The sequence below is a fragment of the Vidua chalybeata genome, chromosome Z, assembly GCF_026979565.1.
Source record: "Vidua chalybeata isolate OUT-0048 chromosome Z, bVidCha1 merged haplotype, whole genome shotgun sequence".
Lineage (NCBI taxonomy): Eukaryota > Metazoa > Chordata > Aves > Passeriformes > Viduidae > Vidua > Vidua chalybeata.
Window position 1 is genome coordinate 63,323,496 of NC_071570.1, and position 19,073 is coordinate 63,342,568.

Consider the following 19,073-nt stretch of genomic DNA (forward strand, 5'->3'; position numbering starts at 1 on the left):
AATTTACTGGAAATAGCAAAGAAATAAGAAAATTAACAGGAACAGGAACAGTATCAATTACAAAGTGTACAACCGCTGAACAATTCTTATGGCAGTGCTCACAGCTGTACCGCAGGGAACCCATGACAATACCTGACTGGCCATGCCATGCCTGGAAAAGGACCCCTTCTCCCACCCCCGGAACTAACAGTGCAGCAGTTTAGAAAAACTTCCAAATCATAGCCCTTGGCTCTCCTGACTGCTGCAGAAATTAACTCTGTCCTGGCTGGAACCAGGACATGATTCATCTCTGTATCATCTGTGTCTTGCCCATCTGACACCTTCCAGTTATACACACACACACACAAACATATACATATATATATATATATATATATATATACATACACACACACGAGCACAGGTATAATCTCCATAGTCAATGGCTGTCCCTCCAAACATGTCTGTTAAATTTATCTAGTCCAAGATTGTGGGTTCTACCCATCCTAGACCTTGCAGGGCAGGAGGGCTGGTGTGCTGTCAGCTGGTTGCTGCATCAGGAGCTCACAACTGGTGTATCTGGAACTGGCTATACTTCTTGTCCGTGGTAGCTATGGAATACTCTGTGTGTATGTAGTGTTGTTCAGCAACAAATATTATACAATTCAACATTACAGACTGTTCTTGCACAAAAAATCAAATCCCCTTGAGTAACGCATCGTGTTTCCCTGGTCCTCTACCCACCAAATCCACCAGGTCCCATGGATGGGTTTACCTTTGCTTGAGGCAGGACTAATTCAACCTGTCTTCCATTACATTCCTCATGTGCACCACAGAGACTTTATCCCCTTCTACAGCACATGAGGTTTTGTTTGGGCAGGGTGAGCTCAGCTAGCAGAGCCTCAGGTGTTAATTAACCATGTGGCCTTTGCTTTTTACCTGTGCTGCCAATGTAGCATGGTGGACAATGTGTGGAGGGGACTTCCTCTTTGAAATCCAGCCATTTGCTGACAATTACAGTGCTGAAAGGAGCTGTGTTTCAGCACCATCTTCTTCTAAAACAGCTCGAACCCCTTCATAAGCTGTCAGCATGTCCTTTCCAGTCGGGTGTAGCAGTCTTCAGATTGGCTGTGTCCCCAACTTCAGAACCCCAGTGGTTGTCCTCTACTCTCCCCTGAAGGCGTTTGCCAGAGACTCCAGGAAGGACCATTCTCCCTGGCTGCAGTGTGGAGCACATTTTTTACAACCTGTCCTGTCCTGACTGGCCCAGAGGCTACTGGGTAGGCAATCTCCTGTCTAACTTGCTCAAGAGCTTGTAGCTGTTCAAGACCCCCCTAAAAATCCTTCTTCTTTCCTGTCACATGATAGAGAGGCTGTACAATCTGACTGTAATCTGGAATATGCATACCAAAACCCCACAGCACTTCGGGAAAGCTCATGGAGTTTTCTAGCTGTTTGGTGTGGACATAGCTGTTATTTTGTTGACCACATACATTTGAAACTGACAATATGCCTCTTTTCATTTTGCTCCTAAAAATTTAATTTCTTGGGACTTCCCTTTGCCTCAGTTTGTTTTGTGGTAAAACGTTTGGGATTATTTGAATTATCTTCTCTTGGTTCTCTAAGTTTCCTCTGCTGTGTTTCCCCAAACAATGTTTTTATCAATTGCAAGTGTTGTGAAGTCTCTGCCTTTTCTAGTGCAGTTTGGGTCAGTGCATGGCAAATAGAATGTCAGCCATACCAAATGCCCCTCCAGCAAATTGTGGCCTGCACTCTTTTGCTGAAGGAAAGGAGAAAAACACATTTGCAATGTCAGTGGTGGCACCACTTTGCTGCCTTGGACTCCAGTTCATACTGAAGTTCCAGCACACCTGGCACAGCAGTGCTCAGGGATGGTATGACTTAATTCAGGCCATGATAGTCCACTGTCAGTCTCCACTGGACTCACACATTGGCCATAGGGCACTCACCTACTAAAGGGTGAGTGAGTCTTGCTGGGCACTCCCTGGCTCTCCAGAACCCACCTCATGGCTGGGGGTCACAGAGTCCTGGCTGGCGTGGTGTTATCGATGGTGCACTGCTTTGGTAGTGATTGGTACCTGTTGTTCTTCACAGCAGAAGGATCCTCTGAGAGACCAGGCATAGTATTCAGCTGTCTAACTTCCTCTGTCTCCACAGCAGCTCTCCCAAAAGCCCAACAATGACTTTTGGGTCCTTGAAATGCCCTCTCTTGAGGCAATCTCCGCTAAGGATTCATGGGACCTCTGGGCCAGTCGCAATGGGGTATGTTTGCCATTCATTCCCACTCAGGGTCACTTCAGCTGCCAGTACAGTCAGCTGTGCAGTTCTCCCTGTCACCTCAGAAATAGAGATGGATTATGCCTCTACATATCTTGATGGCATCAGGATACACTGTGCCCTAGTGTCAACTAAAACCTTACACTCCTGTGGGTCTCATATGCCAGGCCATGTCCTTTTCCTCTCCCTGGCTGGAGGCAGGGTCCCTCCAAGCCTGGTCAGAGTACTCATAGCTTGCTTTTTGTAAATATAAACTTGAGAACTTCAAGAGGATTGGAAGTAACATCAGCTCTCTCTTGTTCTTGTCTGAGTACTTGTCCAGTGGAAACTGGAGTGGCATTTCTCCTAGAAGAATTTCCTGTTATGGTTGTTCTTCCTCTCTGCTCAGGTACCCATGTTGCCAGGGCAGAGGTGGGTTTTCCATCCCACTTCCTGTTGTTTTCTCTGTAGTCACACAGGAAAAAACACAGGTTGCCTCGTTGTGTGTACTGTCTCCCACACAGTGGGTCATTTGCTCCTGGTAGCAGAGGCTCTGGTCTGTATTGGTGGGGCATGGGACTCTAACTTTCTTGAGACTTTCAAATCTGTCCAAAGTCTTGGACAATCTTTCCACAAGGTCCTTCATTCATCACAAAACAAACTGAATTGGTCTTGGATTTCTACTTCTGTAGAGGCAGAAGTACTTCTGTGTAGGGGCAGCTGCAACCTGCATGCTTTGTTCCTCTGCTTCAGCTGCAATTTGAGTGGCCATGGTGCCCATTGGTCTGATTTCCTCCTCCTTTCCCTGAGGGCACTGTCTAGTATTGACCTGTGTCCATTAAAGAGTAGGCAGGGTCCAGGATATTGTAATAAGTTGCTTATCTATGGAGTTGCCACAGCATTTTCCTTGCAAATATTCTGTCAGTTTATTAGGATCCTGTAGCTGTTCAATGGTTCCAAACCATTGTAAGAGAGAATTTTCTCCCCAAAAATTCAATTTTCTCCCATATTCTATGCCAAATCTACCCACACTCAGGGCAAATCTTTGAATGACCTTCCTAGAAATCTCTTGACCCTAAACATAGTGTAGACCACTGAGGAGACATACCAGACACAGCAATAAGAACATGCATTCCTTAACATTGAAAGGAAATAAAAAATTCTCACAAGCTGTCTGAAGGAGAAAAGGGAGGTGAAAAGACAGGGAAAATCATCCACTCCTGTTCTCCCACAGGCTGGGTATGATTATTATTGTATTCCCAAAAGTAGGTAAGGGTAGAAGATTCCCTGAGATAAGGGTAGAAGAGCAGCTTTGGATACACATTTGGATAACCATCACTTCCCTTAATGTTATTCTGTCATAAGCTGATATCACATATTACAGCAAGAGAGCAATCCTGATCCTCCTCCCTCCTCTGAAACAGAATATTGTGAGGAGCATATAGAGCATATATGGAGGCACATACAAATACTCAGGTCTGTTGTTATCTCACCCCTCATGCCCCACATTTCATTGCCAAACAAGGCTGTTGTGGTTTAGCAATAAAATTCCTCAATTTAGTGCTGCCACCAAAACATTCCAAACCACATGTTTCTTGCTCATTCTGCCATCCCTGTCCCCTGAGGTGGGATGGAGACGAGAATTTGAGGCACAAAAGGTAAAGAACATCGATTGAAATAAGAACAATATACTGGAAACAGCAATGAAAATGAAAATGAAGAGTAACTGCAAGAATACCAACAGCAAGGTGTACCGCAGTAGAACAATTCACATGCCAGCACTCGCCTCTATGCCCTGGAACCCCTGACCGTGCCACGCTCCATGACTGTAAAGGGACCCCTTCCCCACCCCTGGAAATAAGATCAGGTAGCATTGAATAACCTCTTAGCCCTATCCATGCCCCTCCTGTCTACTGCAAAAATTAACTCCACCCTGGCTGGAACCAGGACATACATCTATCTATAAGTACATAGGCGTCTGGCTGCTTAATGATCTCCTTTTGCTGGATAATTAAACATTTGTTAAAGAATCCTTTTATGTGATGAAAATTTTTGGTCCATTTTTCACTGCTCCTTAATGTCTACTGTTTTAATCTGCTTGGGAGAAAAATAGAAATGCATCAATTTGTGCATCATTCATACACTACTGAAAGAACGTAAAACAAGTTGGTTAGATTTTGACAGTGTTTTCCTTTCTAAGAAAACAAGAAAGGAAAGGATGTAATCCTCTACTCTTAACTGCTTTGACCACTTTGCTATCTGAGAACTTGGGATTCAGTTTCTAGAGAAGTTGAGTGCCATTCTGGCCATTAGTACAGGCTTTGAGTACACCTAGACAACAAAAGGCTTTCCATTATATTAAGATAGGGCATGTTTTCTTGGAGTCAACCAATGGCATTAGAGAATATCTGCAATGTCTTCATAAAATTCATTTGCTATGGTAATTTTAAGATTTATTCTGAAAGAAAAGGAGAAATGTGACAGAGGTACTGGAGGTAGCTGGACTTATATGGCATGCAAATATTAGTTCAACTACATGTGCTAGCTCTAATGATAGCCATCCTTACAAGCAGCTCTCACAGTGGTAAAGTACATTTTTCTTGCTCTTTGTTATGTTGCCCCTAATGGGAAACACCTGGTCAGATCTTGTCACTAACATTGGCTCAAACCATAAACGGATGGACAAGGAGTTTTGTGATAACCAGTTTGTCTGGGTAAAAAACTACAGTTTCCTATCTTGTTTTCTTTAAAAAAACAAAACAAAACAAAACAAAATAAACCCAGGTAGTAGCATTTTCATTCATCAAACAATCTGACAGAAATCTTATTAAAATAAATTGACATCTACCCTGAATTTTCATAAGGAGCTCTTGCCTCTGGGCAAGGTTTCTCTGTATTATTATTTCTTTTACTATAGATTGCTCCATTTAATATGACTTTTTTTAGCAGCTTTCATAATGCATAGAAGGGTCTCAGAAAGCTTTTTGAAACCTTAGCTACCAAAATTCAGAATTTTTAGAGAATTTATCATGGTGGTTAGAGCAACACCCTTCCAAAAGATCTCTGAGACCTCATTACTGCAAACACCTCAGTGGTTCAGCATAATGGTGGTTCAGCTTGGTTCCTTCTTTGCTTTGTAAATATCTGCATGTGAGGTTCACAATATAGGTTGCAAGGAAGGAACAGACAATTTAATTTAAATGCCATTGTGAATGAGAGAAATCCATTCCACAGTCCAGAATTCTGTCCAGATTTTCTCTCCTGTCATTTCTGATGTAACAGAATTTAATAATGCTTCCTCACTTACAAATTTGTTTGGACTCCGTTGATCCTGGTATGTCTTTCATTGGCATAGTCGTATAATAGATATTTTCAGGGCAAACTGCAGAATTGCTCAGGTATTTTCTTTCCTTGCCTTAGATGATCTGATCCTGCTTTCATACCAGTGGAAATGTCAGCTATCTACAGCACAATTCAGTGCAACAGAACCGGAGTTATTTGTGTGAGAGCAAAGCTATGAGTAGGACATGTATAAAACCAGTAGTCTTCTGGAATAGGTGTGACATGACCTAAACATAAACCTCTGATTTGCAAAGCCCTGTGGAAAAGCTTCTTTCGTGTTCTGTTCAATCCTTATGGCAAGTTAGAAATATTGACCTAATCCCTAACACCTCAGTTAGAGAATGATGTTTAGGTGCTATGAATATCCCCCAGAATTAACCTCAGCAATCATACTCACACCTTGAACCAATCCTTATAGCTGTGTAGAGCTACAGATGCCCTAAGTTTTGTTAAAATTGCCAGTTATGATTCTAGCAATTATGGTTTAGAAAGGATGACAATAAAAGAAAGTCTTTTTTACCTATAGGTAAAATAGAACAATAAGAACATGCATTCTCAGGTAGAAACCTGAGAATCACGCTGCTAAACATTAATTGCTTGTGTAGCCAGCTATTTTGTTTACATAAAAATTGTTTTCTCAAGTCCCGTGGATTTTTTTGACCTAGCAGATGATAATGTGAGACCTTTGTACTGCACTGGTGCTGGGAGACAATTACCTTCTGAGTGGGCAGCTGATGCAGTGGTCTGACTCAGGTCCAATGCATTTCTGACAGGATATTTCACACAACCGGCATTCTTGGGAATCATCAAGATATTCGCCTGATAGAAAAAAATGGTTTATTTCAGATCAACCTTCTTACAATTAAAAAAAAAAAAAAAAAAAAAAAAAAAAAAAAAAAAAAAAAAAGAGTGATACTTTCCAGGCTAGAAAAACATAATGATGAAGAGGAATTGGATCTATTTTTAATTACTGAAATGGGCACATTTCCCTGTGGCATCAGGAACACAAGTACTGGCTCCCTGTCTCCCTTGGGGATCCAGGATAAACACACCTGTTTGTTTGTTTGTTTATTCTTTTCCACATGAATTTGAGAAAGAGTGATTTTTTTGTTGTTTTTATTAATTTATTTTGCATCAGTTGAAGTAATGAGACTCTTAAGATTCACGAGTTACATCAAAATTAGTGCTACTGAGGAGTATTCATTATGTCATGTCTTTTGAGCTCGATTGCAAGCTACAGGTAAAGGGTTTGCTGTCATGGGTGCAGATATGTTACATGAGGAGATGGACTTGAGCAAGCTTCCAACAGCGAGAGACCTGTTGGTGTGTCCCAAACCTCTAGCATACTTTGTCTCACTCCTGGGTTGTTGATGGTAGACTCCCTACCTAAAAGATCTAGGCTTTAATTTTGGCTAAATTGAAACTTGGTGCAAAAATGCACAATTTTGACTTGAAAAAATTTTTTTTATTATATGGATTTGTGTCTCAAAACTGAGATAAAAACATAAGCATTTCCAGATCATGAATATGCTAGTACTATCATACTGCTGAAGTGCAAAGTTTTCCTCTTTATTTACTGAATATTAGCTAAAACACTGGTACAAACTGGTAAGCTGCATGCCTAATACTCTTAGGGCAGAGATTTGGTAAGTAGTATGAATACTTTATCTCTGTGCAGCATAATGTGGGGACAGTAAATCAATTTATCACACAATTTGAGTTTTATAAAGCTCAAGATTGGGTCTTTTATGCCAGTTTGTTTTGGGAAAATTTATTATAACTGAGTCTATATATTTAAGGAATTGGCTGTTCCTTCATTCTTGAGTAATGGAAGAGGCTGGGAAAAAAGTCCTATATCATACATAAAACCTGCAGTTTCTATGGATACTTCAATATCAAGCAACTCTTTCCGCTTGCATCGCTGCTGGAAAATCCAGGTCTGGCAAATATAGTGAACTTTAGAATCAAAACACAAATATGGAATAACTTGGGTTTGGCTCTCACTTGAAATAAGTTCCTTACATTTGAAGAGCAAAGGCACTGTACAAGCAACTACGTATACCAATTTAAAACAATGTAGGGAGGAAAAATTTTCTAATATACTGCAAATTATGTTCTCTGTCTGTTGTGTTTTTAACAGTTGTATTTTTGCATATTAAACAGCAATAAAAATTTTTATAGTAGTAGAAACCTCTGGTATGAGATATGAGCTAGGATAGTACTTACATACCTAAGGGGATGGGGACAGTATAGTTATAAAGGCAAACTGACTGGGACATCCAGCCAACCCTGGGTGAAACATGGGGTACCCAAAATGTAGGCAGGGATGTAATATTTGTTTTGTAATGGCTTGTGTGTCTTCTAAAGAGAGGGAAAAAGTAAAAGACAAGCCAAAAGCCACTGATAGAACCACATAAACCATGAAGACAATGCTCCTCAGAGGTTTGTCTGGGGTCAGTGCTAGCTGGGAAGAAGTTCAGACTGAGAGAAAATGAAGAGTCTCCTGATGAGATCAGGGAAACAAGAGTCTTTGAATGCAAACATGCTCAGACATTTTTATAATTCTCATTATCCAAAGAGCAATTTGTATACTCCTATATCTGTATTTCTGTATATTTATGTTTCTATTTCCATGCATTTATGTAAGCCCTTGCATGCTCACAAAGCCCAAAACTTGAATTGTGTAAACTGACTAGTTCCATGGAACTGGTGCAGCATTTCTGAACTGCAGCACTGCATCTTTTATGAGTGATTATTTTATAGTGGACTAAAATGAAAAACGTTAGAAAAGCTGTTAGACATATAATTCAGTAGGATTCTAAATTTTTTCTAGATGTTGCCCAGATAACACTATTGTTATTTGGGCAACAGATAACAATGCATATCTATCATAATACCAAATACTATAATACTTATAATTCTCATCTTATAGAAAAAAATAATGTGGCTTTCAGGTCATTGAGAGATTTGGTAAATGTAAGCCTCTGGAGCCTTTTTGATATTTAGCCAGAGGTTGTAACATGGAATCCCACATTCTCAAATGTTTTATGAGATTTTAATATATAATTGTGTAATGGTTTAGAAATACTACGCCCCAATTCTCTGACCTCACAGAGATTTACCTAAGCCAGATATCACTTGCTTGCTTTCCTTCCCCCACTCTTTCCCCTTCCCCTTTCCTCTCCAGGGATGGAGTTGAAAACTGGAGACATAAAAATGTGAAAATCACAGGCTGAGATACGAACAATTTACTCAAAACAGCAATGAGATGATAAAACAGTAACAGCTATGATGTTAATAACAAAAAAAAAGAAATTATTTAAATGGAAAACAAAACAATACTGGACTGTTTTGCCCTCCACCCTTTCTCTCACCACTGGAAGGAGAGAGCAAATCCCTTTGCTTGCCTGTCAAAAGTGATGTGAGATGGCGTCCAATAATATAAGGGTCTGGGCATGACTCCTTTATCCCCAGATAGTATATAAAATTAACTTTGTCCTGGCTGAAACTAGGACAAAACTTATATATATATATAATTTAAAAAAATATATATTTATACACACACACACACACACTTGTATTTGGATAGTAATGCAACCAAGAAAAAAATGCAGTATCTGAAAAGATTTTCCATTGCAGGTATGATGCTTGAGTTTTTTTTTCTATTGGATTTACATCACTGGGAAATCTGTCAGGGTGACTTTATTACATAATTGCTTCTCTGGTGATGTTTTGTGATATGTATTAGAAAACTTTGTATTTCTCCTTTATTTTCCTACACTACCTGTATGCCTTTCCTGTGTGCCTATCCACTGGACCTAATCTACTAATTCATACACTTCAGCTATGCATTCTCACAGAGCAGGAGGACTTAGTTTTTGAAGGTTTTAGTTATTTCTATGTTATGCCTTTCATTGGAAGTGGTGTAATTCATTTCAGCTGTGCTTGGAATAGTGCCAGGAAGACCAGTTCTGTGGCTCTGAACTGAAGAATTTTAATGGATGCTATTACAAGAATGTGCACCAGAAAATACTTATATATTTGGCCCTCTGAATTGCAAATCACATTTAGAACTGTAGATCTGACATGCTAACAAAATACGTTTTGGTGGATATTCAAAGAGTTAACACTGAAATTCAAAGAAGAAGACTTTTAAACTATTCCACAGGGCAGATCAACCATCTGCCAGAATTCCTTGTGAGCAATTCACCTAGATAAATACAGGCTGCCAAAGCCTCAATCCTTTTCTTCTTTTCTGTATTAGAAATATATACCTGTCTAACATACTTAATAGAGGAATAATCTCAACAACGTGTCTTTACTTAGCTTTCAATCAGGCAATGATCATCAGTTACTTTGGATCATCTCATATTTACTATTCATTATCATGTTAATTCTGCTACCTTGTTACCTTGTTTAAAAACATTTGTTACATTGTTCAGAAAAATGAATTGGAATTATTGTAGGAATATGTTAGCAGACTTGACTGCTCATAATAGGAAGATTTTAATGTATAATTTTTGTGTCCATAGTTAGAAATGTTTAACTCCATATTTGGGCTACATCGGGTTTCAGGTTGTCCCTTTAACTATATACAAAATCCCTATACTTAATGCTCAGTTCCTATCAGTTCATATGATGCATTTAAAGTGAGGTAAGCCCTATTCCTCCCATTAAGGAGGTAGAAACCTGAGTTGCAATAGTATAATCAAATTAGTTAGCAATAGTAAACTAGAACCTGTCTTTCCTGTGTCCCAGTCTGGAGCACTTGTCATAATTGCCAATTCATTCTATGTCTTTGCATAAGCAGCATCAAGTTTACCTTTACCTTGTCACTATTTCTCTCTTGCTTTCCAAAACCTGTGCCATTCATTGACAGCACATGATATTTGAGGAGATCAATTAGATGAAGGTGTGAATGCCCTTGTCAGTTATGCATGGAGGTTTTATATGCTGGTTGTCATAAATCCTTTTCTCTTGTAGTCCCTCTGTGAGACTTAGTCACTGCAAATCATGTGTTACTTCTCCACTTTGTTTGATCAAAATATCATTTTATCTAATCTTAAAATGCTCTTTATTGTCTATAACATTTCTGCAAGGGCTTTTCCTTAAAATCAATGGAAATAACTACCTTATTTCCTCCATTTTGCTTTTTTACTTTCATGAATATCTGGATATGGATTTCATACTTGGGTGCTTTGCATGTAATCTTATGGGTTATAAAGGTTTGACAAAGCAGATAAAAACTGCTCAGAATTGCTTTTCATCCATCAGCTGTGAGAACTGAAGTAAGTTGGTCTTACAGAGCTCTATGCTTATTCTCATGTTTGGCGGTGATACATTTTATTTTGTCTGGCTTGTGGGATCAGCTCCTTGAGTTTTCTGAAGAAACATTTATTCATAATGCTTAAGTAGATAACTAAAACTAACTTGCATATAAAAATGCATGCAAATTCACACTGTAACTTTTTAAGTAACTTTTTAAAGTTACTCCTTTGTTTAGCCCAACGTCTCCCAAGTGTTTGATAGATTACAGCTCCCAGAAAGAAATCTTGCCATAATGTCCACGATGTAACTTTTTCAAAATGAAGACATTTCCTTTACCCTCAGATTTGTCAGTTGTACAAAATTTGCATCTGGTTTCCAATTATTTGTCTAGCTTCGGTTTTCAGTCTCCTGCTAATTACACAATGCCCAAATTTATGTCTCTCTATTCAGATGTGCAGAAGGGACAAAACTTTTGGGTATTATGATTTGAGGTGATGAGAAGGATTCAGGATTGGAAGTCTTCTTTTCAGAAGTGCTCTAGGCAGTGACAAATGAGATGGCTGAAAATAGGATGTTGATTCCTAAGTCACTAAATCTCCCTCTTGTGCCAAAGGGGCAAAGCAGTACTTTGAAAAGGATTGAACATTTCTTCCCTGAATAGCTGTGTGATGAAATGATTTTAAGATGAAAGGCCCCTTTGTTGCAGGATTAGGTGAGATCACACAGAGAGACTCAGGTTAGCTGTAATCATGACACTCAGGAGTGAGGAAATTGTCTTTATCAGACTCCACTGTCTTACACAGCCCTCTGTGTTTTTCTCTGCAGAATAAAAACATTCACATTAGCCAAAGCTGCCTTATTTATTTCTAACACAAAGAGATTTTCCCTTCCCTTTACAATGTGTACTTCTTACTTCTCCCCTGCATTTCTATGTAGTATTAATACAATTGTTAGAAACCCATTGAAGAGCCAGAGCCTCAGCAGTACTCAGTGGGCATAAACAGACCCTAGAAAGACTTTTTTTTTTTTTAATCACCTTTAACCTTTAAATCTCCATTTCTACTAAATATTTAGGTATTTAAAGAATTTGCTTTATTAGCATTTGTACTAATTATGTGGATGCCTGGAAGCATAAGCTGGCTAGGTTCATGGCTTCTCCCCTTGACTGTGTAAACACCTATGTCAGAGCCTGACAAGGTGTTCTGCTGCTCACCTATAGCCTAAAATTTGACAGTCCCAAAAGAAAGGTGGAAGGCAAATGAAACAATCTCTCTGGATCTATATCAATAAAGCTTTGGTTTTGTACCCTTCTTACTTGTTGAAGCAGGGAGAAATACTACAGCACTCTCAAAATTTTAGATTCACAATGGAAAAAAAATATGCTCAACCTCTCAATTTCTTGAGCTTTCCAGCTGGAAATTCTCCAGGTTTATGTTTTCAAGCTTCACATTCTGCATAAAAATCAGTAGCTGACAATCTTCTAAAGGGCAGTGGAACAGAAACACCTGAACCTGACTGGAAATTATTGCACAGCTGCTTTGGAAAGCTAGGTATTTGCATGTGAAATACAAAACCCAAATGTAGTATGCTTTGAGTAAAGCTGACATTATTAGCACATGGAGTACATTAAAGGTAGAATCTTTTAGTGCTGGAGGAAAACACACATCAGAGGCAACCAAGGTAACAGCAGTGTCTCTCTCCTCTGTTACAAAGCAAGGAGTATGTACTTGGTTTACATGGAGCCTTCTCTGACCACTGCAGGGTTTCTGTAGTCTGATTTGAATAGACACAAATCTGAAGTGGGAAGAGCTGGATGTTTTGGGGCAGTATCTCAGTGGTGTCATCCATCTTATGCTAAGAAACTCCTGCTCAGGCTGTTCATACTAGACATCTTCAACTTAATGAGGATATGAGCAGAGATCTGCTGATAATTGGGCAGATTTAGCAGGCCAACTATTGTCACAAGATGTAACATAGATTCATACTATTAATCAAAGACAATTTATGTTTAATTTGCAGAGATGAAGACATATTAAAGCCTGAAAGAAACCTAGATACAAATATGTCCTTGGAAGTAAGGAGCAGATCAAATTAAATCTTTTAATTAGTGGTATAAAAGTCTAAATTTTATTCCCATCTGTAACTGTTCAGCCTCCTCAATACACTTACACTGGTGATCTTCCCTTGCTTGAAATCTTCCCTGGTTCCTGGTCTCTGCTATAAGCACCTCTGGATATTTTTTTTTTATTTTTATGATTATAGATTACATTCTCTTTAACAATCACAAATTCCATGCTGATGATACAGCTCTTCTAATTCAGATATACCTGCAAAGAGGCTTTATGACACTGCTCAGCAGTGGAAACTAATTTTGAACCCTCCTTTAAGCCTTGAAAGTGTTCAGGGAGGCTGTGCTAAAGGCAGACACAGCAAGACCAACATTTACACAACTTCATTTTGGTATGGCCTTGCTACAAAAAGGGGCTACTTAATTTGCGAATGAATATTTGAGTTATTTTTCTATTTTTATCCAGTGGCATTGCACAGAATGGTCCATTAGCATAGTCATGAGCATGACAGCTGACAGCAACCTGATCCATGGGGACTGGAAATCAGAAGCCAGACTTTCCTTCCAACCTACATCTCAAAGAACATCTGCAGGCATCAGGAGGGTAGTGGACAGACCAAGGACAATTGTAAATGCCAAAGTTATGCAGTATTATCTGATTTATAATTAAATCACATTAGTCATGCTCCATTAAACACTCAGTGTTACTGTTGAATTTGCATGATAGAGCCATTAATTCTCCTTGGGTAAACAAGTACTCACTGCTTGTCAGTATTCTGGCTTCTCACTGCCAGGCTGATTGGAAAAATGGGTACTTAATCACCTCATTGCTCTCTACTGTGTTTTCTGATGGCTGAGTGGTTTTTTTTGCCTTGAAAAGTGCTGCTGGTTTCCCAGAAGACCTTCAACAAATTCACCTCCCAAACACTCAGAAAAACCAATAGATGATTGTATGAGGGTCATTCCTCTAAGCTTCCCTGGTCATCCTTGGCAGCAAACACATGACCTGCTCATGTATTTCCTGCCAAAAAGCAACAAAGACCAGACTTTGGTGCAGCACAGAGTCTGCGTTTGTTGCTTATTGGAATTATTTTTTAAAAATACTCAGAGCTTCCTCCCCATAATATATTTTTCTTTGACTACAACTCCCATTATAGAAGTGAAAATTTTCTCTGTTTTTATGTGCAAACACTGCTTTTTAATCCAGAAAGGAAGTTGTTCAGAATAATTTCAAGCATAGGTCAGGTATTAAACATTAACTGTGGTGTTACCTGGTACACTTGCACAGCAGGTGAACATTATTGCACCCTCTCTGGCTTTATCCTGAGGACTTCAGAACAATTCTCCTAGTAAGACTTCATGTTACTGTGCTCTGAGAAATCACAGAATGTCCAGGCCTTTGATAAGTCCAAATCCTCTTTGCCCGTTGGTGTAGAAGCAGTGATGGAAATGTGGGTGTTGGTTGCACTTTCACTGGTTGGATGGCATACTAAGGTTGAGAGCCTTAGTTTGCTCTTAGGGACACTACACTCACAACTCTTTAATTCTTGCTAATAGGGAGGATTTAAGCCCCAGCAGATCATCATGATAGGTGTTAGTAAATAATAAGATAATAATCTATTTCAATAAAAAACAGAAATCTCACAAATTAGTTTAAGTAAGACATGTAATTAAAATTACATTAAACAGAATTTTTTTTTCCCCTAGTAAAGAAAATGCTCATCAAAAATATATTTTCAACCTTTTTTTTTTTTCCCACTTATTGAATTCCCGATTCTGGAAAAGATCATACAAGTTGTTGTGCATCAGTTTCCTTTCGATGAAAACTTGACTAGGGTTTTTATTTGTATGCTCATTTGGAAGATGAAGGTGAGGCGAGAACTGAAACAAGCAGTTCTTCATACAACAATGTAGGCAACCTTTTTTCCAGGTGTGGTCTCACCAAACTACGGCTAAGAATGTGCCATCCCACATATGCATGCTTCTGGGGACTGACAGGGAAACTGGGAATGATAACTAAATCCTTGTTTTGAAATCAGGTCAGAACAGATCAGTGACAATGAGATGTCTAAGGCCAAAAAGAGCTGTGGTTTTTTTTTTTGTTTTTTTTTTGGTTTTTTTTTGTTTGTTTGTTTTTTTGTTTTGTTTTGTTTTGTTTTGTTTTTTGTTTTTTTGTTTTTTTCCAGGAAATTCTTTACATGGCCTCAAATGTGCTTAAAATGCCATCTGAATATATGACCCCTTGGATAAACTCCCCTTTTGCTCTCCACTCAGGCTGTGGGACTAAGTGGTAAATGAACAATAGCATCAGCTCATGCCAGTGAGGGAGCTCACCCTGCAGGGGTGACAAAGGAGGCTGCATGCAACCCTTGTGCTCTGGCAAGGACAGATGGGTGCTGTTGAAGGAGCACTCTGTGTCTGTGACCTGAGCTGCACCGCCAGTGAGCATGTGAACAGACACTGACACCATGCTGTGCAAGTGGCCACTCTGTATGACTGCAAAGATGAAACCTTCTTTCTTAACTGCCTGAGCCAATAGGTAGTTACAAATTTTGCATTTTAATCCTGAACACACAACAGATTAGACCCATCACAAACTCTTACAGATCAGAGGAAGTCAACATTGTTACTGGGTTCAGATATGGCTGCACTGTTACTACACAAAAAGTGATCTCCATGTAAACCAGGTATTTCTGCAATCATAAATTCCATCACTTAAACTAAAAGCCTGTAATAAAATTAAACACCCAGGTATCTAAGTGCTCTATACACAGAGCTACCTATGCCCTTCAACAAAGATGTTTAACATATGGAGCAACATGTTTTTCCAGACCAAAAGAACAGGAATTTAGGTTAATTTAATAGAAAAAATAAAATATGGAATAACATTGATTTTGGCCAATATCAATTACAACAGAACTACCCTATTTTACAAATAACAACTGAACATTTTACACATGTACAGTATTTTTTCAGTGAAAATGGATTTTGTTATAACAATGTCAATTTTTTAAAAAGAAAACAAAGTTATTAATTTCTCTCTATAATAGTGTTAGAGACATTTGTAAGTATCCAAACAGATTCTTTACAATCCATTACATAATTAAATCTCAATAGTGAATATATATTTATATATAACATATATAATATTAACTTAAACTTTGAAAGCATTATGTTCTATTTAAACACGCTATACTGAGAAGTGAGGCAGTAACAGACTAGTAGTTAAACTAGTACAAATTTGAATGTTTATCAGGAAATTTGTAATGGGCACCAAAGGAGCTTGACTGCACTCTCTCATACTGAACCAGGCTGAAATAGTTTATCTGCTCTCTGCTAAAGAGGACACTACCTCTAAATGTTTGAATTAGTTTGTCTGTAAAACATCCACAGTCATTTTTCATCCCCTTTATTTTCCAGGATTTACATGCTTAAACAGCTGAAATCCACTTTCTGTTTGTACGTCTTGGAAAGCTAACTGAGAAAGACACTTTGCATGTTGTAAGTATTATCCCCAGTAAATAGTATCTTTGAAGTTCAATTTGCTGTTTTCTGTGAAATGACTGTCTTTTGAACAGTATGATGAGTGAAGCTGAAGAAGAAAAACTAAAGAGAAATTTGTACTGGCAGCCATGTGCCTGGGTAGAAAAAGAGTGAGGCAGGGGCCACTTCTCTTATCACTCAGGACCATTTTACAGTGAGTGAGGTAATTCCATTGGCCTTAGCAGGACTATTCCTGCTGAAATTTCTACTGTGAACAGTTAAAAGCAGATTCAGGCCCATCACGGCACCAAGAGAACCACTGATTTATTGCCCTATATGCAATTTTTCCTGGAGGTGAATTTGGCACAATTATAAATCCAGTCTTGTAAACACATCCTGTTGTATCTAGTCACACTGGCATTTACATATGGGCACTATGAAACAGTTCCACATATCAGCATGATAATATCCCCTTTTTAAATGAACATTACAAGACAACAATAATTTATGAATACTTCTTACATGTTAGCAATGTTTTCTGACTTCTGAGCATATACATTACTCTCACTTATGCAAATCAAAAGAAGTAGTATATTCTAAATTTGTCCACTACAGGAACAATGGGTTTCTTATGTTTATTTGAAATAGCTTTGACAATTTAAAAAAATAAAATAAAAATCCTAGCATATCTGTTAATAAGCCACCTGTCTAAAAATGAAATCTGTATGACCAAAACCACATTTTGGGCAAACATATATACATACCACATGTGATACAAAAAATAGCATACAGCAGAGGAAATAAGAAAGAAATTTGAGCAGAAATGTTCATTTTCCATTTTTTTAAAATAGTGTTAGAAAAGGGGCAGAACTTAGTCCTGCACTAATGATGTTTCTGATCCCCTCAGGAACTCAAGTTCCCCCTGTCAATAGATACAGCACAAAAAAAGACTAATGCAATTTTTTTGTATTGTTTAGTTTTAATCCATGTAAACTTGTGTTGTATTCTTGAAACACTATTTAAACATCTTGAAGTGGAAAGAAGCAGGAAAAAAGGGAAGAAAAAGACCCTTCAAAAAACAGGAATAATCCTAAGGTTGACAGGAAATCAAATCAGGAGTTAAATGTTAATTTTGGCATCAAATGCTTTGGTCACACAATACTGACTCTGTGATCCTGGATGCTCAGCTCTAGACACCCAGTTATGAAAGGTAGGCGTGTTGTAGTTTTTCCATTTAAGTTCCAACATACAGTTTGGCATCTCCCCAGACAAAGAGGTGGGAGAGGGAGAAAGGTGGCTTGCTTTCTTTTTCTTACTTTTTTTTTTCCTTTTTTCAGTAATATGGATTAATCTGTAAGTCAACAGGAGGAGGAGGATGCTGGGAGGTGTCAGTTCACCCCTTTTGTTTACATGTTCTGCAACACAATTGCTGAAGCACTTTCCTCTGGCAGAGATTGTTCTTTTTCACCAGCATACAGAATCCTCCCTCGGCCCAGGACTCTTCCGTGGCTTCCAGAGGGTAGCAGCAAGAGAAGGAAGGGAGGTTGAAGGTTTGGAGAGCACGGCGTATACAATGGAGGAAGGTTTAATTGGTCAGACATGCAGATTTGGTTGAAGAGACCATTCAGGAGCAGGTAGCAAGTAGGAAATTTGGTCCATCAAAAGGAATTTCAGTCAACAGCATTTTTTTTTTTTTTTCAGGAAGAGATATTGTGTGGTCCAACAGGGAATGATTGGTATCCATTTATGAAAAGGAAAAAAAGATTAGAAAGAGAATAATTAGAATACAGTGATATTTACAGCAAAGGAATTCACTCCCAATTTTTATGAATTAAAAGAATAAAACAATCAAACCACAGAAAAAGAGTAAAACATTCTCAACAGAAATGCAAATCCTGTAGAGTGAGTTGATTGTAAAGCATTGAAATGAGACCCTCTCTGATTTTGTAAATTAACAGAAAAAAAAAAAAAACAAAACCAAACCCTCCTGGACTTTGTTACCCTAGACTGCTGAGAACACATGCTGTGTGGTGTGAACCATCATGGTCCATTGCAAGTGCCTGAAGGCCTGCACATTCATGTGCTGTCCTTCCATAACAGCTACATTTGGAAGAATAGTGGTGACAGTTCTGAGATAGGGTGTCCTTACCCTTGGGAAGTACAGGGTATGTGATTGAGGCTGCATGTTAAAAATGAAGATAGATTTATCCAGCCATGTTAAAAACCAAACTGATATCTCAAATGTTTGCACTGCAGAAATCAATTGCAATACCATATTAGCATTACACTTCTTAATTTGTCTATGTATATCTGTCCTCTTCTGGACCTGCTTTAGACAATAACTCTTCCAATGTCCAGACATAAAAAAGGCTCATGACTAGGTTACCAGTATCTGCAATGTAACTTTACAACAAACAGGATACTTTTCAAAGTTTGGAAGCCTATATTCCAACAGAATGTGCAAAGGTCCACAGGAAGAAGCCCAGAACTCACACCTGTGCTCTTTCTTTCTTCTTTTTAAAGTCTTCTTTAACTCTTAGTAAATCCAGTGGAAATAAGCTGGACCCAAGAGTCACTGTTAGCTTTTACTATATCTGATGTCAGGTATCTTCCCAGACTGTTTTGATATGATTTTCCTGTTGGATTGCTCTTGTTA

The 19,073-nt window shown here is 38.5% G+C and overlaps 1 protein-coding gene across 2 annotated transcripts in view; it reads right to left on the minus strand.

Annotated features, from left to right (window-relative positions):
- The window catches only part of PCSK5 (proprotein convertase subtilisin/kexin type 5), a 225,697-nt gene that overhangs the window by 37,551 nt on the left and 169,073 nt on the right, over positions 1-19,073 (minus strand). The window contains exon 21 of one of the 2 annotated variants that reach the window (XM_053931696.1): positions 6,315-6,417. In XM_053931696.1, coding sequence (XP_053787671.1) covers positions 6,315-6,417 — 103 coding nt within the window. Of the gene's footprint in view, positions 1-6,314; positions 6,418-15,474; positions 17,927-19,073 lie in introns of those variants that run through there. The other variant, XM_053931697.1, reaches the window with a different exon arrangement.